The sequence below is a fragment of the Lissotriton vulgaris genome, chromosome 9 (genome assembly GCF_964263255.1).
Source record: "Lissotriton vulgaris chromosome 9, aLisVul1.2, whole genome shotgun sequence".
Lineage (NCBI taxonomy): Eukaryota > Metazoa > Chordata > Amphibia > Caudata > Salamandridae > Lissotriton > Lissotriton vulgaris.
In genome coordinates, this window is record NC_141697.1 from 356,429,690 (window position 1) to 356,443,587 (window position 13,898).

A 13,898-nucleotide genomic window follows, 5' to 3' on the forward strand; every position below is an offset into this window, starting at 1 on the left:
AGCTCGAAATGCATTCAAAAGCAGCAATAAATGATTGTCCAGTCAAATACTGGCTTTTATGGAAATAAGAGTATTTATATATGAACACAAAGTGAAAAACGGCATACACAAATAATATACACAGATCTCCTGAGGCCAGTACTCTACTGTTGGATAGACAGGTCGCTAAGTTCCACTTCCCTCTCCATCGGTAGTGGTTATTCCTCATTCACAATAGCTGTCCTTCAGGTTAGGCCCAACTAGCAGTCTTAGGAGTCACACTTCTACTCTTTGAGTCAAAGGTTTTCCAGGGCCTATAGCCCCATGAACCAGAACAAACTCCCCTGGGCCCTTTGGCCAGCCGCGGCCGGCAGTGAGAGTAAATGCAGGGCAGTGACATGGGGAGGGATAGGGGCAGGGTGGGGGTAGTAATGTATGGATTACGGAGTTTTACAGGTAAGTAAACATTTAAATAAATAAAACGAATTTCGTTGAGTACACTGTATCCCAAAATGCGATGCAGTGCACGCTACAAAATTAGTTTTATTTATTTAAATGTTTACTTACCTGTAAAACTCCGTAATCCATACATTACTACCCCCCCACCCTGCCCCTCCCCACGTCACCACCCTGCATTTACTCCCACTGCCAACTGCGTCTGCCTTTGGCCGTGTTATCAGTCTTCCCCCTCGTGCTGGGGTTGCTCTACCAGAGTCCCAAGGAATGCTTCACACTCAGATGTCGCAGAATCCTGAGGCCGCTGCTAGTGACGATTGGCACTCACAAGTTTGCAAGGGCTGAAGCTGGTTGTCTGCATGCTCCCACCTGTGTAGCAGCAGGGTCCACTGATCCCTCTCACGGGTAAGGGGCAATCGCATGGGCTCTAATGTGTAGGCACTTGCAGGTCACTATGGCGGCCTTCCATTTAGCAGTAGCGAAACCAAGTCATGATACTTGCTCACTGTGTCCCCCTTCTGACTTATGAGGTCACCAAGTTTAGCTCAAACAAGCCCTATGGCCTGATCAGAATGACAGTAATTCAGTCTTCACAGCAGCTCCCTTTGGCATACGTATGGGGTTGCAGACTCCACTTTGCACACGGGGTACGGCCCGATTGGCACATAAGTAATGAATTCTTCACAGCAGCCCCTTCTAGCATATGGGGTCTCTGATCGCTCTGCCTTCAGACTATGGGCCGATCGCCACAGCAGCAATGCACTCTTCATAGCTGCCCACTCTGGCATCCGGGGTCACTGACTTTTACCTACACATTTGCTATGGCCCTTTCGGAGCAGCAACAGACAACTTCACAGTGGCCCCCTCTGACATGCAGGGTCTCCGACTTGAGTCTGCACACGAGCGATGACTCCATCATTGCAGCAAACACTTCCTCATAAATGGCTATGGAGATCCACTCGTCAGAATCCCCCATTGGATCTCACTCCCTCCAAGTGCTCTCCTCTTCCTAACAGTGCACACTGGTCTTCAGGGGCGGTGCGTCCATTGGGGCGTACGGATGTAACCCCCCCGCCCGCAGCTGCTCCCTCGGCGTCTCTGAACTTAAATAACCAGGGGCATGCAGCACAAGTGCGCATGAGTGGGGATGGAGGGCACCGTGCCCACTCATGTGCACTAGTGTCTGCTCTGCTGGCGCATGCCCATTAGGAGAGCGAGGGTTGAGCAAAGGCTCAAACCTCGCTCTCCTAATGGGCAGGCAGGCGAGTAGTAACCGTGCACTCAGCGCCAGGATTGGCTGAGAGGGGATTGCCACTTGCCGGAAGTGATGCGGCTGTTCATGTAGGCACCAGAACGGACCCGAGGCGGCGCGGACCTTGTCAGGCAGGTAGGATTTTCTAATTTTTCTTTTAAACTATCCCTCCACCCCGGCTCTCACTCCCGCGCGACCCCTCCCACCCCCCTCCCTGCACCTCAGCCAATTGTGCCTTTTCCTGCCATGGAGAATCTCGCCTGACTATCTGTGCCAGGAGAGACCTGCTCTGCTAGTCTTATGAAAGTTTAATTTATTTTGTAGGCGAAGCCAGTACTTTCTTTTTGTTGGAATGTTGACTTAACAAAGTGGATTTCTGCACAGATGGTTTACCGCCGCTCCTCAAGAGAAGAGGCTGGGCCTACATTTTATTTTAATAAACTATCTTGAGTTCAAGTGTTTTTTGTAAAACAGCTCAGTAAGTTAATGCTTCTGCTATACAGATGGCTGTAACCCGCAGGTCAAGGTTCGAAGCCAAGCAGCAGATAGATGTGTGCAGTCGATAAAATGAGTGCCATTCAGTGGTGTACTCCGAAGAATAAAGCTCTACAAAGCTGAAGGGGGGGAGGGGGCCGAAAGCACAATATGACTGATTGTGTTTACGTCCATCTTAGAAGAGGCACAGAACAACTATTGAAAAAGTATTTCCTGGGGGGGCATGGCTTGGACGCTGGCCAAGATGGCGGCGTAGTCCCGGAGCTCCGGAGCCGTTCCTCACACTCGACGCATTTGGGGCAGTCTACCTGATTCTACTGCCGTCATGACCCGAGTCCCGCGATCCAGAACTTGAGGAGAGCCTAGCGCCCTCTTTGTTTCCCGGTTTCGCGACTTGCTTGGCAACTGCAGGGGAGTCCCGTTTTTCGCGGCTGCGCCCGCCATTTTGTGCTCCGGCCGCGTTTCTCGGAGGTGGCCGGCTTATATCCTTCTGCAGCTGTTTTTGCCTCAACTTCACTCAACAGAGGACACCCTCTACACGTTCCACCAATGGTGAGCACAATTCAGCTGGGAGCTTATTTCTAAAGCGCTTTATATCTTGCGCAACTCCCTTTATGGTTTCTGGCGCCATTTTGTGACTGTGGTATTTCACCTCATCGCCCTTCTGATTCATTGCTTCTTTGCCTCGCTATTTTGCCTTTCTCCATCATGGCCTTGGATTAAAATGTCTCCAGCTCATTCAGACCTTCTTTACACCTGACTTCGCCCTTTCGTTTGTCATGTGCTGGGACACTGCGTTAGTAGGTTTTTCTTCACGACTTGCTTCAGGAAATTGAGCAAAGCTCCCTCCAATTTTCCATATGACTTTTCTCATTCATATTTCCAGTCTGGAGGATTGTCAATTTTTTGTTTCAGAACTCTTGCGATGCTGAATGTGGCTATATTTATTCCAATGGCTTTCTCCTCATTGTGTAAACTCATTGGCAATTTCTTGTACTTTACCTCATGAATGGCTCTATCATCCTGACGTGCTCCTCTGCCTGGCACAGTGCCTGATACTGAACTGGGGTTTACTCCTTCCTCTAGCCATGGCCTTGTGCTGATTTTTCATATTATTGCTCTTCATGTACCTTTTCCTGTCAGGATCACCTCATATTTAATATTGACATTTTGCCTCCACTTTCACTATTCTGGCCGCCTTACATGGGGAAGCTTCGCACTCTGAAACTCACCATTTTACCGAAGCCACCCATTGGTTCTGACTCCGACTCACCTACCCAGGAAACGGAGGAGGGTAAATCTTCGAAGTCGGACTCTATACATGGGGCTATCCCTAAGACTCAAAATGGAGGGAAGATCCAATCCTCTTTAACTTCATCCAAGCGTCTGAAGAAGGACCCGCCATGTCCTGGGAGTAACGCTTCGTCCTCTATAGACCTTATCTTGGAAGAACTGCGGGCCTTCAAACCTTTTATGGAAGCAACCACAAAAAACATGCAGGCCATGCAGGAGAAATGGTCATCATTGGATTCCCGTGTCACGATTTGGAACAATCCTCGGACTCTTTTCATTCTGTTTCCTCTCGCATTCCTGCAATAGAAGCTGAGATTCTTCTCCTATGACGACAAACAGAGGATTTGGAAAATAGAAATTGGAGGAACAACCTACGCTTATATGGTCTTCCGGAACTTTCAGACGGGTCCAATCCTACCATCTTCTTCCAATCGTTCCTTGCAAAAATTCTTGACAATCCAGCCTTATCTTCCATTACCATACAGTGAGCTCATTGTCTCGGTCCTAAGGTTGCCTCCAGACCTAGAGGTGTGATCATGCTGTTTTTGCACTATGCTGACCTCTTGCAGGTCCTTTCAGCCGCCAAACTAAAAAAACTGAATATTTGGGAAGGTCATCGCCTTTATCTCTCCCAGGATGTCTCCAAGGCCACCGCAGATCGGAAGAAAAAATCTTTGGACTTACGGCTGCAGTTAAGAGCCCTTGGTGCCAGGTGTAGCCTCTTACATCCATGTCTTTTCACGGTCACCTATAAGGACAGAACAACTACATACGAAGATCCTGAGGCCTTGCAAGCTTTCCTTCGTCAGCAGAGTCCTGATGTCATGGATACCTCCAAACCTGGATGAGTGACTTTGCTGTTCATTGCCTTATTGATCCCGTTGCATTGCCATTCAGTTTTCTTGGTTGTCGTTGCATTATATGTTTTCCTTTCTGTTTCTGTTACAATGACTGTCTTATGTTATAAACCCTTGTATTTTTCCTAATGTTTTTTCTCCTTTCTTCAGATATGTCCCCTCTCATCTTTATCCTGATGTCTCCTATTGTCTTCTTATCTTACCCATTGGATTTATGGGTTTAGAGGTTCGTTGCCGGTTCTGGTTGTTGTCGTTGTCGTCTCCCGCCACCACCATCCCCATCCCTGTTCTGGACTTTCCGTTTCGTAAGTATGTCTTTCAGTCGTTCGTTTTGAACTTGAACTGTCTTTTTGTGTATTTTCATATCTGTCCTTTCTCTCTCTCTCTCATCCTTGCACTCTCTCTTGCATTTCTCATGGTTTCTCCCTTCCTCTTCTTTTTTCTCTTTTTCGACACACTCTTCCATTTGCACTAAGTTTTTCCTCTTTTCTCTCCTTTTCTCATCTTCCATTTATCTCCTTCTTTGTTCTTTTTTCCTATTCATTCTTCTTCCTCTCTCTCCATTGTATTTCTTATGCATTACTGAGCATGTTACACTCAACTGTTTTTCTAAATTGTTTCGTTCCGTGTAACGACATGGAACGTCAAGGGATTAAACAATCCCATTAAGCGACAGAGGGTACTATCACATTTAGCGAGACTAAAAACTGATATTGCCCTCCTTCATGAGTCTCATCTAACTGAACCGGATGCTTTGAAACTTAAACGTTCTTGGGTGGGTAATGTTCTATGTTCTCCTACGACGTCTAGGAAAAATGGTGTTGTACTTTTGTTACATAAAAAGTTAAATGTTTCCTCGATCATCCATGAATGTGATGCTGATAGTCGTTGGCTCATTGTTAACTTACTTATTGATAACATCCCACTCACTATATTTAATGTATATGCCCCCACTGGGATCGATAGATCCTTCTGGCCTGCTATCTCTTCCAAGTTGTCTTCCCTTTCTGGAGATTATATACTTCTCAGAGGAGACTGCAGTCAGGTTGTTGATCCCTTTCTCGACCGACACTCAAAAGTCACTTTTGTTCCTTCTAGAATGCACACACAGTTTGTGAACTAATTTCAAAACAATGCCTTAGTAGATATTTGGAGACTATGCAATCCCGACCTTAGAGAATATTGTTTTTTTCCCCTCCTCACCAATCCCAATCCCGCATTGATCATATATCTCTAAGAAAATCCTTGTCCCAACACGTAATACGTTCTGAAATTGGTTCCATCTTACTTTCTGATCATGCCCCAGTGTTTGTAGACCTTGACTTACTCCCATTCTCTCCCCACTCTGGCAGATGGCGGCTTAACAATGCTTTACCTTTGGAACCCTCCTTTTTTTCTGAATTCACTGCCTTTGCCAAGGAATTTTTTCTTTTAAACTAAACCCCTGACTCCCCTTTTGTTATGGTTTGGGATTCATTTAAAGCAGCCTCTAGGGGTTTTATTATTAACTTTGTATCCCGTCGCAAGAAACTTCGAGAGGCCAAGTCGGAGAAAATTTTGGCTAACATTAAAGCCCTTGAACTTGCTTATTTTGCTTCTAAATCTGATTCCTCCCTTAAAGCTCTTATTGACGCAAAAATCTCTTTTAACAAATTCACTACAGACGCTGCTTCTAATACTCTACTAAAATGTAACTCTAGATACTATGGGGGTAAGAATAAAATGGGAAAGCTTTTGGCCAATTACTTAAAGATTCGTAAAGAATGAACGCACAAAAATTCAATCTATCAAAACTTCTTCCGGAGAATCTGCATATAAAGATAAAGGAATTCTCACAGAATTTGCCAAATTTTATGATACTCTTTATACCCCAGAACAAGTTCCTACGTCTGATGATATCCTTTCTTATTTTCAATCTCTTCCACCTCCCTCAGTTTAACATGTTGACTTTCACGCTTTGGAACAAGACATTTCACTTTCTGAAATCTCTCACTCTGTATCTAAACTTCGTCATGGCAAATCCCCAGGCCCTGATGGGTTTACTATTGAATTCTATAGTCAGTTTGCTTCTCTCCTTCTTCCTAAACTCTTACTTTTATTCCAATCCTTCTCTGCTGCCGGTTCATCTAGTGGTTCTTTTCAACAAGCCTTAATTTGCTTAATTCCAAAAGAAGATAAAGATCACTCCTTGTGCAAAAATTATAGGCCAATATCTTTAGTTAACACTGATTACAAAATTCTAGCAAAGATATTAGCTCTTCGCATGGATCCCCTCCTACCAGATATGATTGGCCGAGAACAATCTGGTTTCGTAAAAGGGCGTCTCTCCTCTGATAATTCCCGAGTTTTTCTTAACATTCTTAGCAAATCTTCTTCCTTGACTCTTCCTTTTGCAGCTATCTCCCTGGACATGGAGGAGGCTTTTGACGGGATTGGGTGGGATTTCATGTTTCAGGCTTTGCGTTGGATTGGTATTCCTTCTAAATTCATTTCTATTATATCTTTACTTTATTCTGATCCTCAAGCATCTATTTTTGTAAATGGGATGTCCTCTGATTATTTTTCCTTACACAGAGGAGTTCGACAAGGTTGCCCTTTATCACCCTTACTTTTTGTTTTAGCATTAGAACCCTTTCTTGCCAAAATTCGTTTAGATGACTCTATCTTTGGTTTTTACTTTGGTTCCCAACAAGTCAAACTTTCAGTTTATGCCGACGATATTCTTTTTTATTGCTACAACCCTACCACCTCTATTCCCTCTTTCCTTAAACAGGTCTCTTCCTTCTCTGCAGTTTCCGGTTACCGCTTAAACGCCGACAAGTGTGAAATTTTACCTTTGAATCCTCTCTGTCAGAAACATCTCTTTTCCTCTACAGGTTTTTCATGGCAACCATCTAAAATCAAATACCTGGGGGTTTGGGTTGCTCCTTTATTATCTGATACTCTCAAGTTAAATTTTGATTATATTTTCAAGAAAATGGACACCGCTATCACTCGATGGCATCCACTCTTTTTGTCCTGGTAGGGTCGACTCAACTCTATAAAGATGATTCTATCTCCTTTGCTCCTTTATACTCTTTCCATGCTTCCTTTACACATCCCTCTTTCTTTCTTTAAAAAAACTGACTCTTTATTATTAAAATTCTTATGGAATGGCAAACGTCCTCGAATAGCTCTTGCTACTTTGCGGAAAGATAAAGCTCAATCTGGAGTACGTATTCCTGATTTCAAACAATATCACCGTGCTTTTTTCATGAAACAATCGACTCACTGGTTTTCATCTACTCTGCCTCACTATCCCCCTGTCTGGCTCAACATGAAATCCTCTTTCCTCTCTCCTTTCACCTTCCGTGAATTTCTGTCCTTTACGTCTTCTTTAACTCGTCTTCGCATACCTATTCTTTCACATTCTCGCACTCTTCTTTCTCCTTACTTAACTTCATCCTTTCCTTCCCTCCTATCCACCCACGAGCAACCGATTAGGAATAACTCTCATCTTAAAATCCGTAATCGTACTATTTATTGGAAATCTTGGCACTCTCGAGGAATATGTTGGATCTCTCAATTACTTTCTCAGAATACGCCTCTCTCCTTCACAGATCTTCAATCTATTTTCCCTTTACCTGCTTCTGCCCGTTCGCAATATAATTCTCTTCACCCTGTCTTGCTCTCCTATCTCCAATCTCTTTCATCCTCCAATGATATTCCTTTGGATCGCAGACCTACTTCCCTTTTATTGGAAGCTTCTCCTTCTGCATCTGCTCTGTATAATTCTTTCCGTTTTATTACTGATAGGTTGAAATCTCGCATTGAACTTGCATGGGAGCTAGATCTTTCTCAGAACTGGCCTGTACTTTTGTGGGATAAAATTTGGACTAAACTTCATAAGACCTCTAGAGCTGCTAACACCACCCAAACTTTATTTTTCATTTATCATACAACTTTATTTACTCCACTGGCTTTGTCCCATTTTTCACCAGACACCCCTTCTACCTGTTGGTCTTGTCCCTGCCCTTCTGCTGACCTTAAACATATGTTGTTTGAATGCCCGCCTACTTCCCAATTCTGGCAGTTGGTTTGGCGGCAAATTCAGAGGATTTTCCATTTTTAGGTCCCCTTTTCACCCTCACTAGTTTTTCTTGGCTCCCTCTCTTCAGAACTTCCTCAATCTCCCAACCGATACCCTTTACTTGGTCTTTTCATTGCTATCGCCTTTCATATTTTTACTTCTAACTGGAAACAAGCTGCAAATATTTCTTATCAGTCTTGGTGGAATGCAATCTGTTTCAATCATCGTTTAGACACTAATTATGTATCCCCCATTTCCCTAGCTGTAAAACGTTACCTGATTTGGCTCCCTTTGGTAACATACCTCTCTTCCTCTTCCCTCGTTCATCCCTCTCCTGCACCTGAAACAGTTGAAGTTCGCAAACCTCCATGAATTGTTTATTACCTGTTTTTCTCTTTTTACATGATTACTTGATTACCTATCATTATTAAGTCTTACTGTACTATGTTTTACTTATGATATTCCATTCTAATGCTATGTTCAAAATTTTCATGCTTGTGATGCTTACTTTTTTATGAAATATTATTGTTATTACATTGTTTATTTCTTTGATCCACTTATTGTAACTCTTCTCCCTCCTCCCCTCCTTCTCTTTTTTCTTCTCCTCAATAAATCAAACTTAAAAAAAGAAAAAGTATTTCCTGCCAAGTTTTGTTAAAGTTTCCATGAATGTGAAGGGTGTTGCTCTTATATGGTTTCAGGCCACATAAGGGAGGAATGCTCAGATACCAGCTGGGAAGACCCTAGTACCCTATAGGAACCAGTCCTCGAAAAGTAGGAAAGCCTCACACTGACCAAGCTATGCTTGGGAATCCTGGCATACTAGGGGACCTTGGCACATACCAGCTGGTAGAGCGCAGCCTACTATCTCGACTAGCCATCACAAACCTGCATACGTAGGGCAGCCTCAGAATCCTAAGGGACCTAGCTCTCACAAGCCAATCAGAAATACCATCGCTCTATGGCTGCTAGCCCTCACAAACAAGCATATGTTAAACCCTCAAAATCATATGGGACAGGCTCTCTAAGGCCAGCCAGGACGTCCCAGCATCACACGGAACCCAGTCCTCACAAACCAGAATTCCACTCATTGCTCTGGTGTGGGCTGCAGTCAACGGGAGACCCCCTGAAATCAGCACGCACGAGGGATGCAAGCATAATGCACTGCCATCATGCACTGGGGACTGAAGCCACTACCCCATCATTGAGCACTGTCGTGAAGTACTGCAGCGCTCAGTACACCATCAGGCACTGTGAAGGACGCCATACTGCCATAAAGTAATGTACTGCAGCGCTTATTGTTTTATTAATTCAGTGTGCATGCATAATATATTCACACTGTGATATAGGGTACCAGATCTTGTTTTAAAATGTACATTATATAATTACAATGTATGCATTAAAAAAGATTTTAAATGGTTACAATAAGCAGGCCTCAGTAGGTGACGTGCTGCCGACCGAGTGTTAGATTTCCGATTTGTCAAGAAGAGGGTTACCATTGTGTATTGTATGTTGTGTTAAAGGGTTGCTCGAAGCCTCCTTTTCTTCTGAAGCCCCTGGTCTTGTTGTCCTAGCTAGTAGTAGGAGTTCCATAGATGGTTGAAATTAGTTGGGCGAGCACAAGCAGTTGCATTGTCACTCCACTTTTCTAAAGTTGTCAGAATGTCTGAGATGGTTCAAAATGTGGTAACAAAATGTGGCTTTTAAGTTGGCACTTAAGGCTTTGAAATAAAAAATGGACAGTTACATTGTAAATGTGTCCCATTAAAGATCACATGATACATAATATGCTAGTGTGTTCTCTTTTGCAGTGTATCTTTTAGAGACAGAGCATATAAGTTCAGGAAAAGTGTTTTTAAAGATTCTGAAATTTATGGAGTTGACTTCTCATCTGTGCTTCTTTCCCCGGTCTTCAAATGCTTTTGGTGTGTCTTTTTGCGTTTCTCTATTACTTTTCAGTTGATTTATTTTTGTATTAAGTGTATTGTGTTTTTATGGTACTCAAGCAACCAACTGGTTGCTTTAAAGAATTCATTAAGGGCACGAGGGTCAGGAATTACCATTAAACACGGTGAGATCTGCAAGTAGGGTTGGGTAGCCAGCCTATCAGTGTCTAAGATGTGCTGAGATGAGGAACTTGTAGATAAGCCTGTGAGGGCAGTTTAGGCCCAGCACTAATTGCTTTATTAACCTTCCCGATTCCTCAATTTGCTTAAAAATGTACCGTTTGTCCACTCTTTTTTTCAAACTTTTAGTGGGGAAGAACAAACATTAATGTTACGCCTCACCACTTTCAAATGTCACCAGCCACCACTGCTGGTTTTGGAAAGCAGGCATGCAAAGGTGCTTCAGGCTACAGGATAGGTGGTCTTAGATTTCTCAAGGTTATTTTCCCTCACCCAGCAGGGACACTGGCAGACCTTATCTCCCAGCCCTGGTCACAGGTAGAAATGTTCCACAGCTTCTCCTGCTCGATATACAGTTTGGTTTTTGGGGGCCTCGAGCTCCCTTTCTCATAGTCTATTTCCAGACACAAAATGTGATTTAGGGTTTACGCCTATGATGTTTGTGCTGGAGGCCTTTATCCTTTTGAAATGCCCACTCCTCTGTTCTGCCATTCATACAGAAAGAAGGCTGTCACAGCAGGAGTGTCTCCAAATCTGAGAGCCCCACAACACAGACCATGGGAGTGTCTAGAGGTTCATACCAGGTTGTCTGCCACTGTGAATATGCATCAAAAGGTTAATGTGCATCGAAAGGGTTATCCAAGGGCCCCTGCCCTGCTATTTATGATTCACCCACATAATGCTTAATTGCAGACTTGGTACATTTTTGATTGCTTTTTGAATGTGCCACTTGGTGCCTCAGTCTCATTGCACTGTAAATAATAAGCTCCTTTATTACCCAACCCAGTGATACCCATTTGTTTAACCCTTCAAGTATAAAAAGTTGTGTTGGCAACAAAGAAATTTGAACCAGTTACTTTTAAGTTGTCTACAGATTCCCAGTCTGGAGACATTAACCTACAGAACTGTCTAATGGTTGTGTTTGCTACACAAGGATACCGGTCTGTAAAATAGCTCAGTGGATCAAGGTATCCGATGTATTTATCTATGTGTATGCTTGTGGAACAAGCAGGTCTTAGCTGCCAAAATTGACAAAGCACCTCAGATGGTTTGGTTTTTATGCCAGTGCAGTGTGTGAAACCTGGAGATCTTACATATAAATCCTAGAAGTTGGTCAGAGAGTTCGTACATTCAAACAGAGATCCACATGGAGCATGTGGGTAAAAAGTTCCATTCATGTTCGAGAGGTAAGTGTGTTGTGCATTCACTTCAATAACATTCTTTTCAAGCCCAGTTCATACATTTTGAATTCCCATTGGACCAGCTACAGTTAAAAAAAAATTGAGGTGAAAAAATGAGTACTTTTTCCTTTTATACTAATTAAGAACCAGCATTAAATTACAAGGAATTAGGCTTATCTCGTTGACCAAGTATTAGTGTATTTATCGCTGAGGGTTACCTTATTAGACATCTCTTATGCATTCAGTAGACACGTAATTTTCCTTGGCTTCCCTGAAGGCATAGTGCACCTTTTTCGACTTTCGATAGCTAATTTATATAGGTTTTGTTCAATTATCAATAGAGTTTGTTTGTCTTTTAGAATGGCAGTTATCTCGGATTGATTCTTCCTTGACCTCTGAATTAAAGAACGGGGTATAATTATAGAGGGGCTCCAGTCCATCTGGCCGTTCACACCCCAAAACACCTAGAAAATTTAACAACTCAAAATAGAACTGCCAAAGTTTATTACGTAATTGTCATCAGGCTATAAAATACAGAAAGGGTTGACGTCTGATCTCATTTCTCTGACAGTTTGCTCCCTAAAAGGAAATTCCAGGCGAGACAAACTTTTGTTAGAAGAAAGGAAACATCTGCCTGTCTTGGTGACAGTCAGAAATTCCTCATTTACCCCCTGTGAAAGGCAGGCTCATTAGACAGTGCTTGTTCAATGCACTAAACCTAGATGATCTTATATCATGTTCAGGAAATGTATCTAATTGAGAAGCACGTGCAAACACCTCTAGAGGCGGACTTCTGTCCAAGAACATACTCAACCATAATCAAACGCATATGCAAATTAAAAAACACCCAGAGTGAAACTGAACCAACCACAAACGCATATAACAGCACATTGACAAGCGGGTACAAATAAAACACCACGTGCACTTACAGAAACATAAAATGCAGAGAATGCTGACATGCATACAAATATAATCAAAATATCCAGATATGTAGCTTACCTTTGAAATGAATATAATTAATTATAATCATTAATGTTGATGGATCAATGCTCTGGAGTAACTCAACAATTTGGCCATGAGTTTGTTTCTCAACGTAACCATTGATCTGCTTTTTGGCATCATCGCTATTCATGAAATTGCTGGAGAAGGCTTCTGAGTCATAATAAAGTTTGGCATCCTCCAGAAACTTTGCCAATATTTTCATATTCTCCTCTATGAAGAGAGCATTACCGGTGCTCAGTTGCAGGTCACTCTTTGGGTCGTTTAAGGTGTGGATGAGATGTTTGAAAGCCCCATGTAGATCTTCTTCTGTAATTTCAGAGCGGTTAAATCCCAGGTTATCAATGATCTGGTGAAGAGTGTCCTCCTTGGCACCTAGAGAGAGCAAGGCAAAGGCAGTGGAGATACTTACCGGAGAAAAGAAAATATTTTTGCACTCTTCCTTGGAGATCATGTGCTTAAAGAACTTAAAGGCAAACTCAGCATTGACGTCGGTAATTTTGTGGCAGGCCATGCGTTCCTTTGTTTGATGGTCATCATGCTCGCCTGAGTGGTGTTCGGCATGGTGTCCATCATGATGGTGCTGCTGTTGCTCCTGGTGAACAGTGCTATGGTCTTTCTGTTCATGATCCTTGTGATGATCGCAGTTGACCACACCACCTAGGACGGCGATCAGCAAACATATGTAGAACGCTGGTCTCATGTTGCTTTGAACACAGCCTGGAAGATGTAAAAGGCATCATCTGTGTTAAATATGCACACATGCAAACCATTTTTCAATTCAATGTATTTAAAATTTGGTTTTATATTTGTAAATATGTTTTTTCTGTTTCCCGAAAATATTTCAATATGAATTATTTTTAGTTGATACTAGCGTACTTGTTTGTTTTTGCTTTGTAGGGCTGGTGGTGTATCTAGGGATTCAGAACAGTTTAAGTACCATACATATTTCTAGGAGGGAAATGTTTGGACAAGCCCTGTTGTAATTTTCCTTGTAGGCAAGAATGATCGACTGGATATTTCTATTTCGATATTTAAAAATAGGAAACTTATTACTGTAGTAACTCATGTAAGTTCCTAGCATCTTTTCAGCTGATTTCAATTCCTTTGTTCCGTAGGCATTATATGCACTTATATTGCATGAATTGATGTATTTTTTTCTATAGGCTACCCAAGGCAACATTAATGCTC

General features: G+C 42.6%; 1 protein-coding gene across 1 annotated transcript in view; it reads right to left on the reverse strand.

The window, feature by feature from the left end:
- Positions 1–13,898, reverse strand: part of LOC147690125 (alpha-1-antitrypsin-like) — a 95,575-nt gene that overhangs the window by 40,438 nt on the left and 41,239 nt on the right. The window contains exon 2 of the mRNA XM_086937726.1: positions 12,708–13,427. Within this exon, the coding sequence (XP_086793852.1) occupies positions 12,708–13,410 (703 nt within the window). The 5' untranslated portion in view covers positions 13,411–13,427. The remainder of the gene's footprint in view (positions 1–12,707; positions 13,428–13,898) is intronic.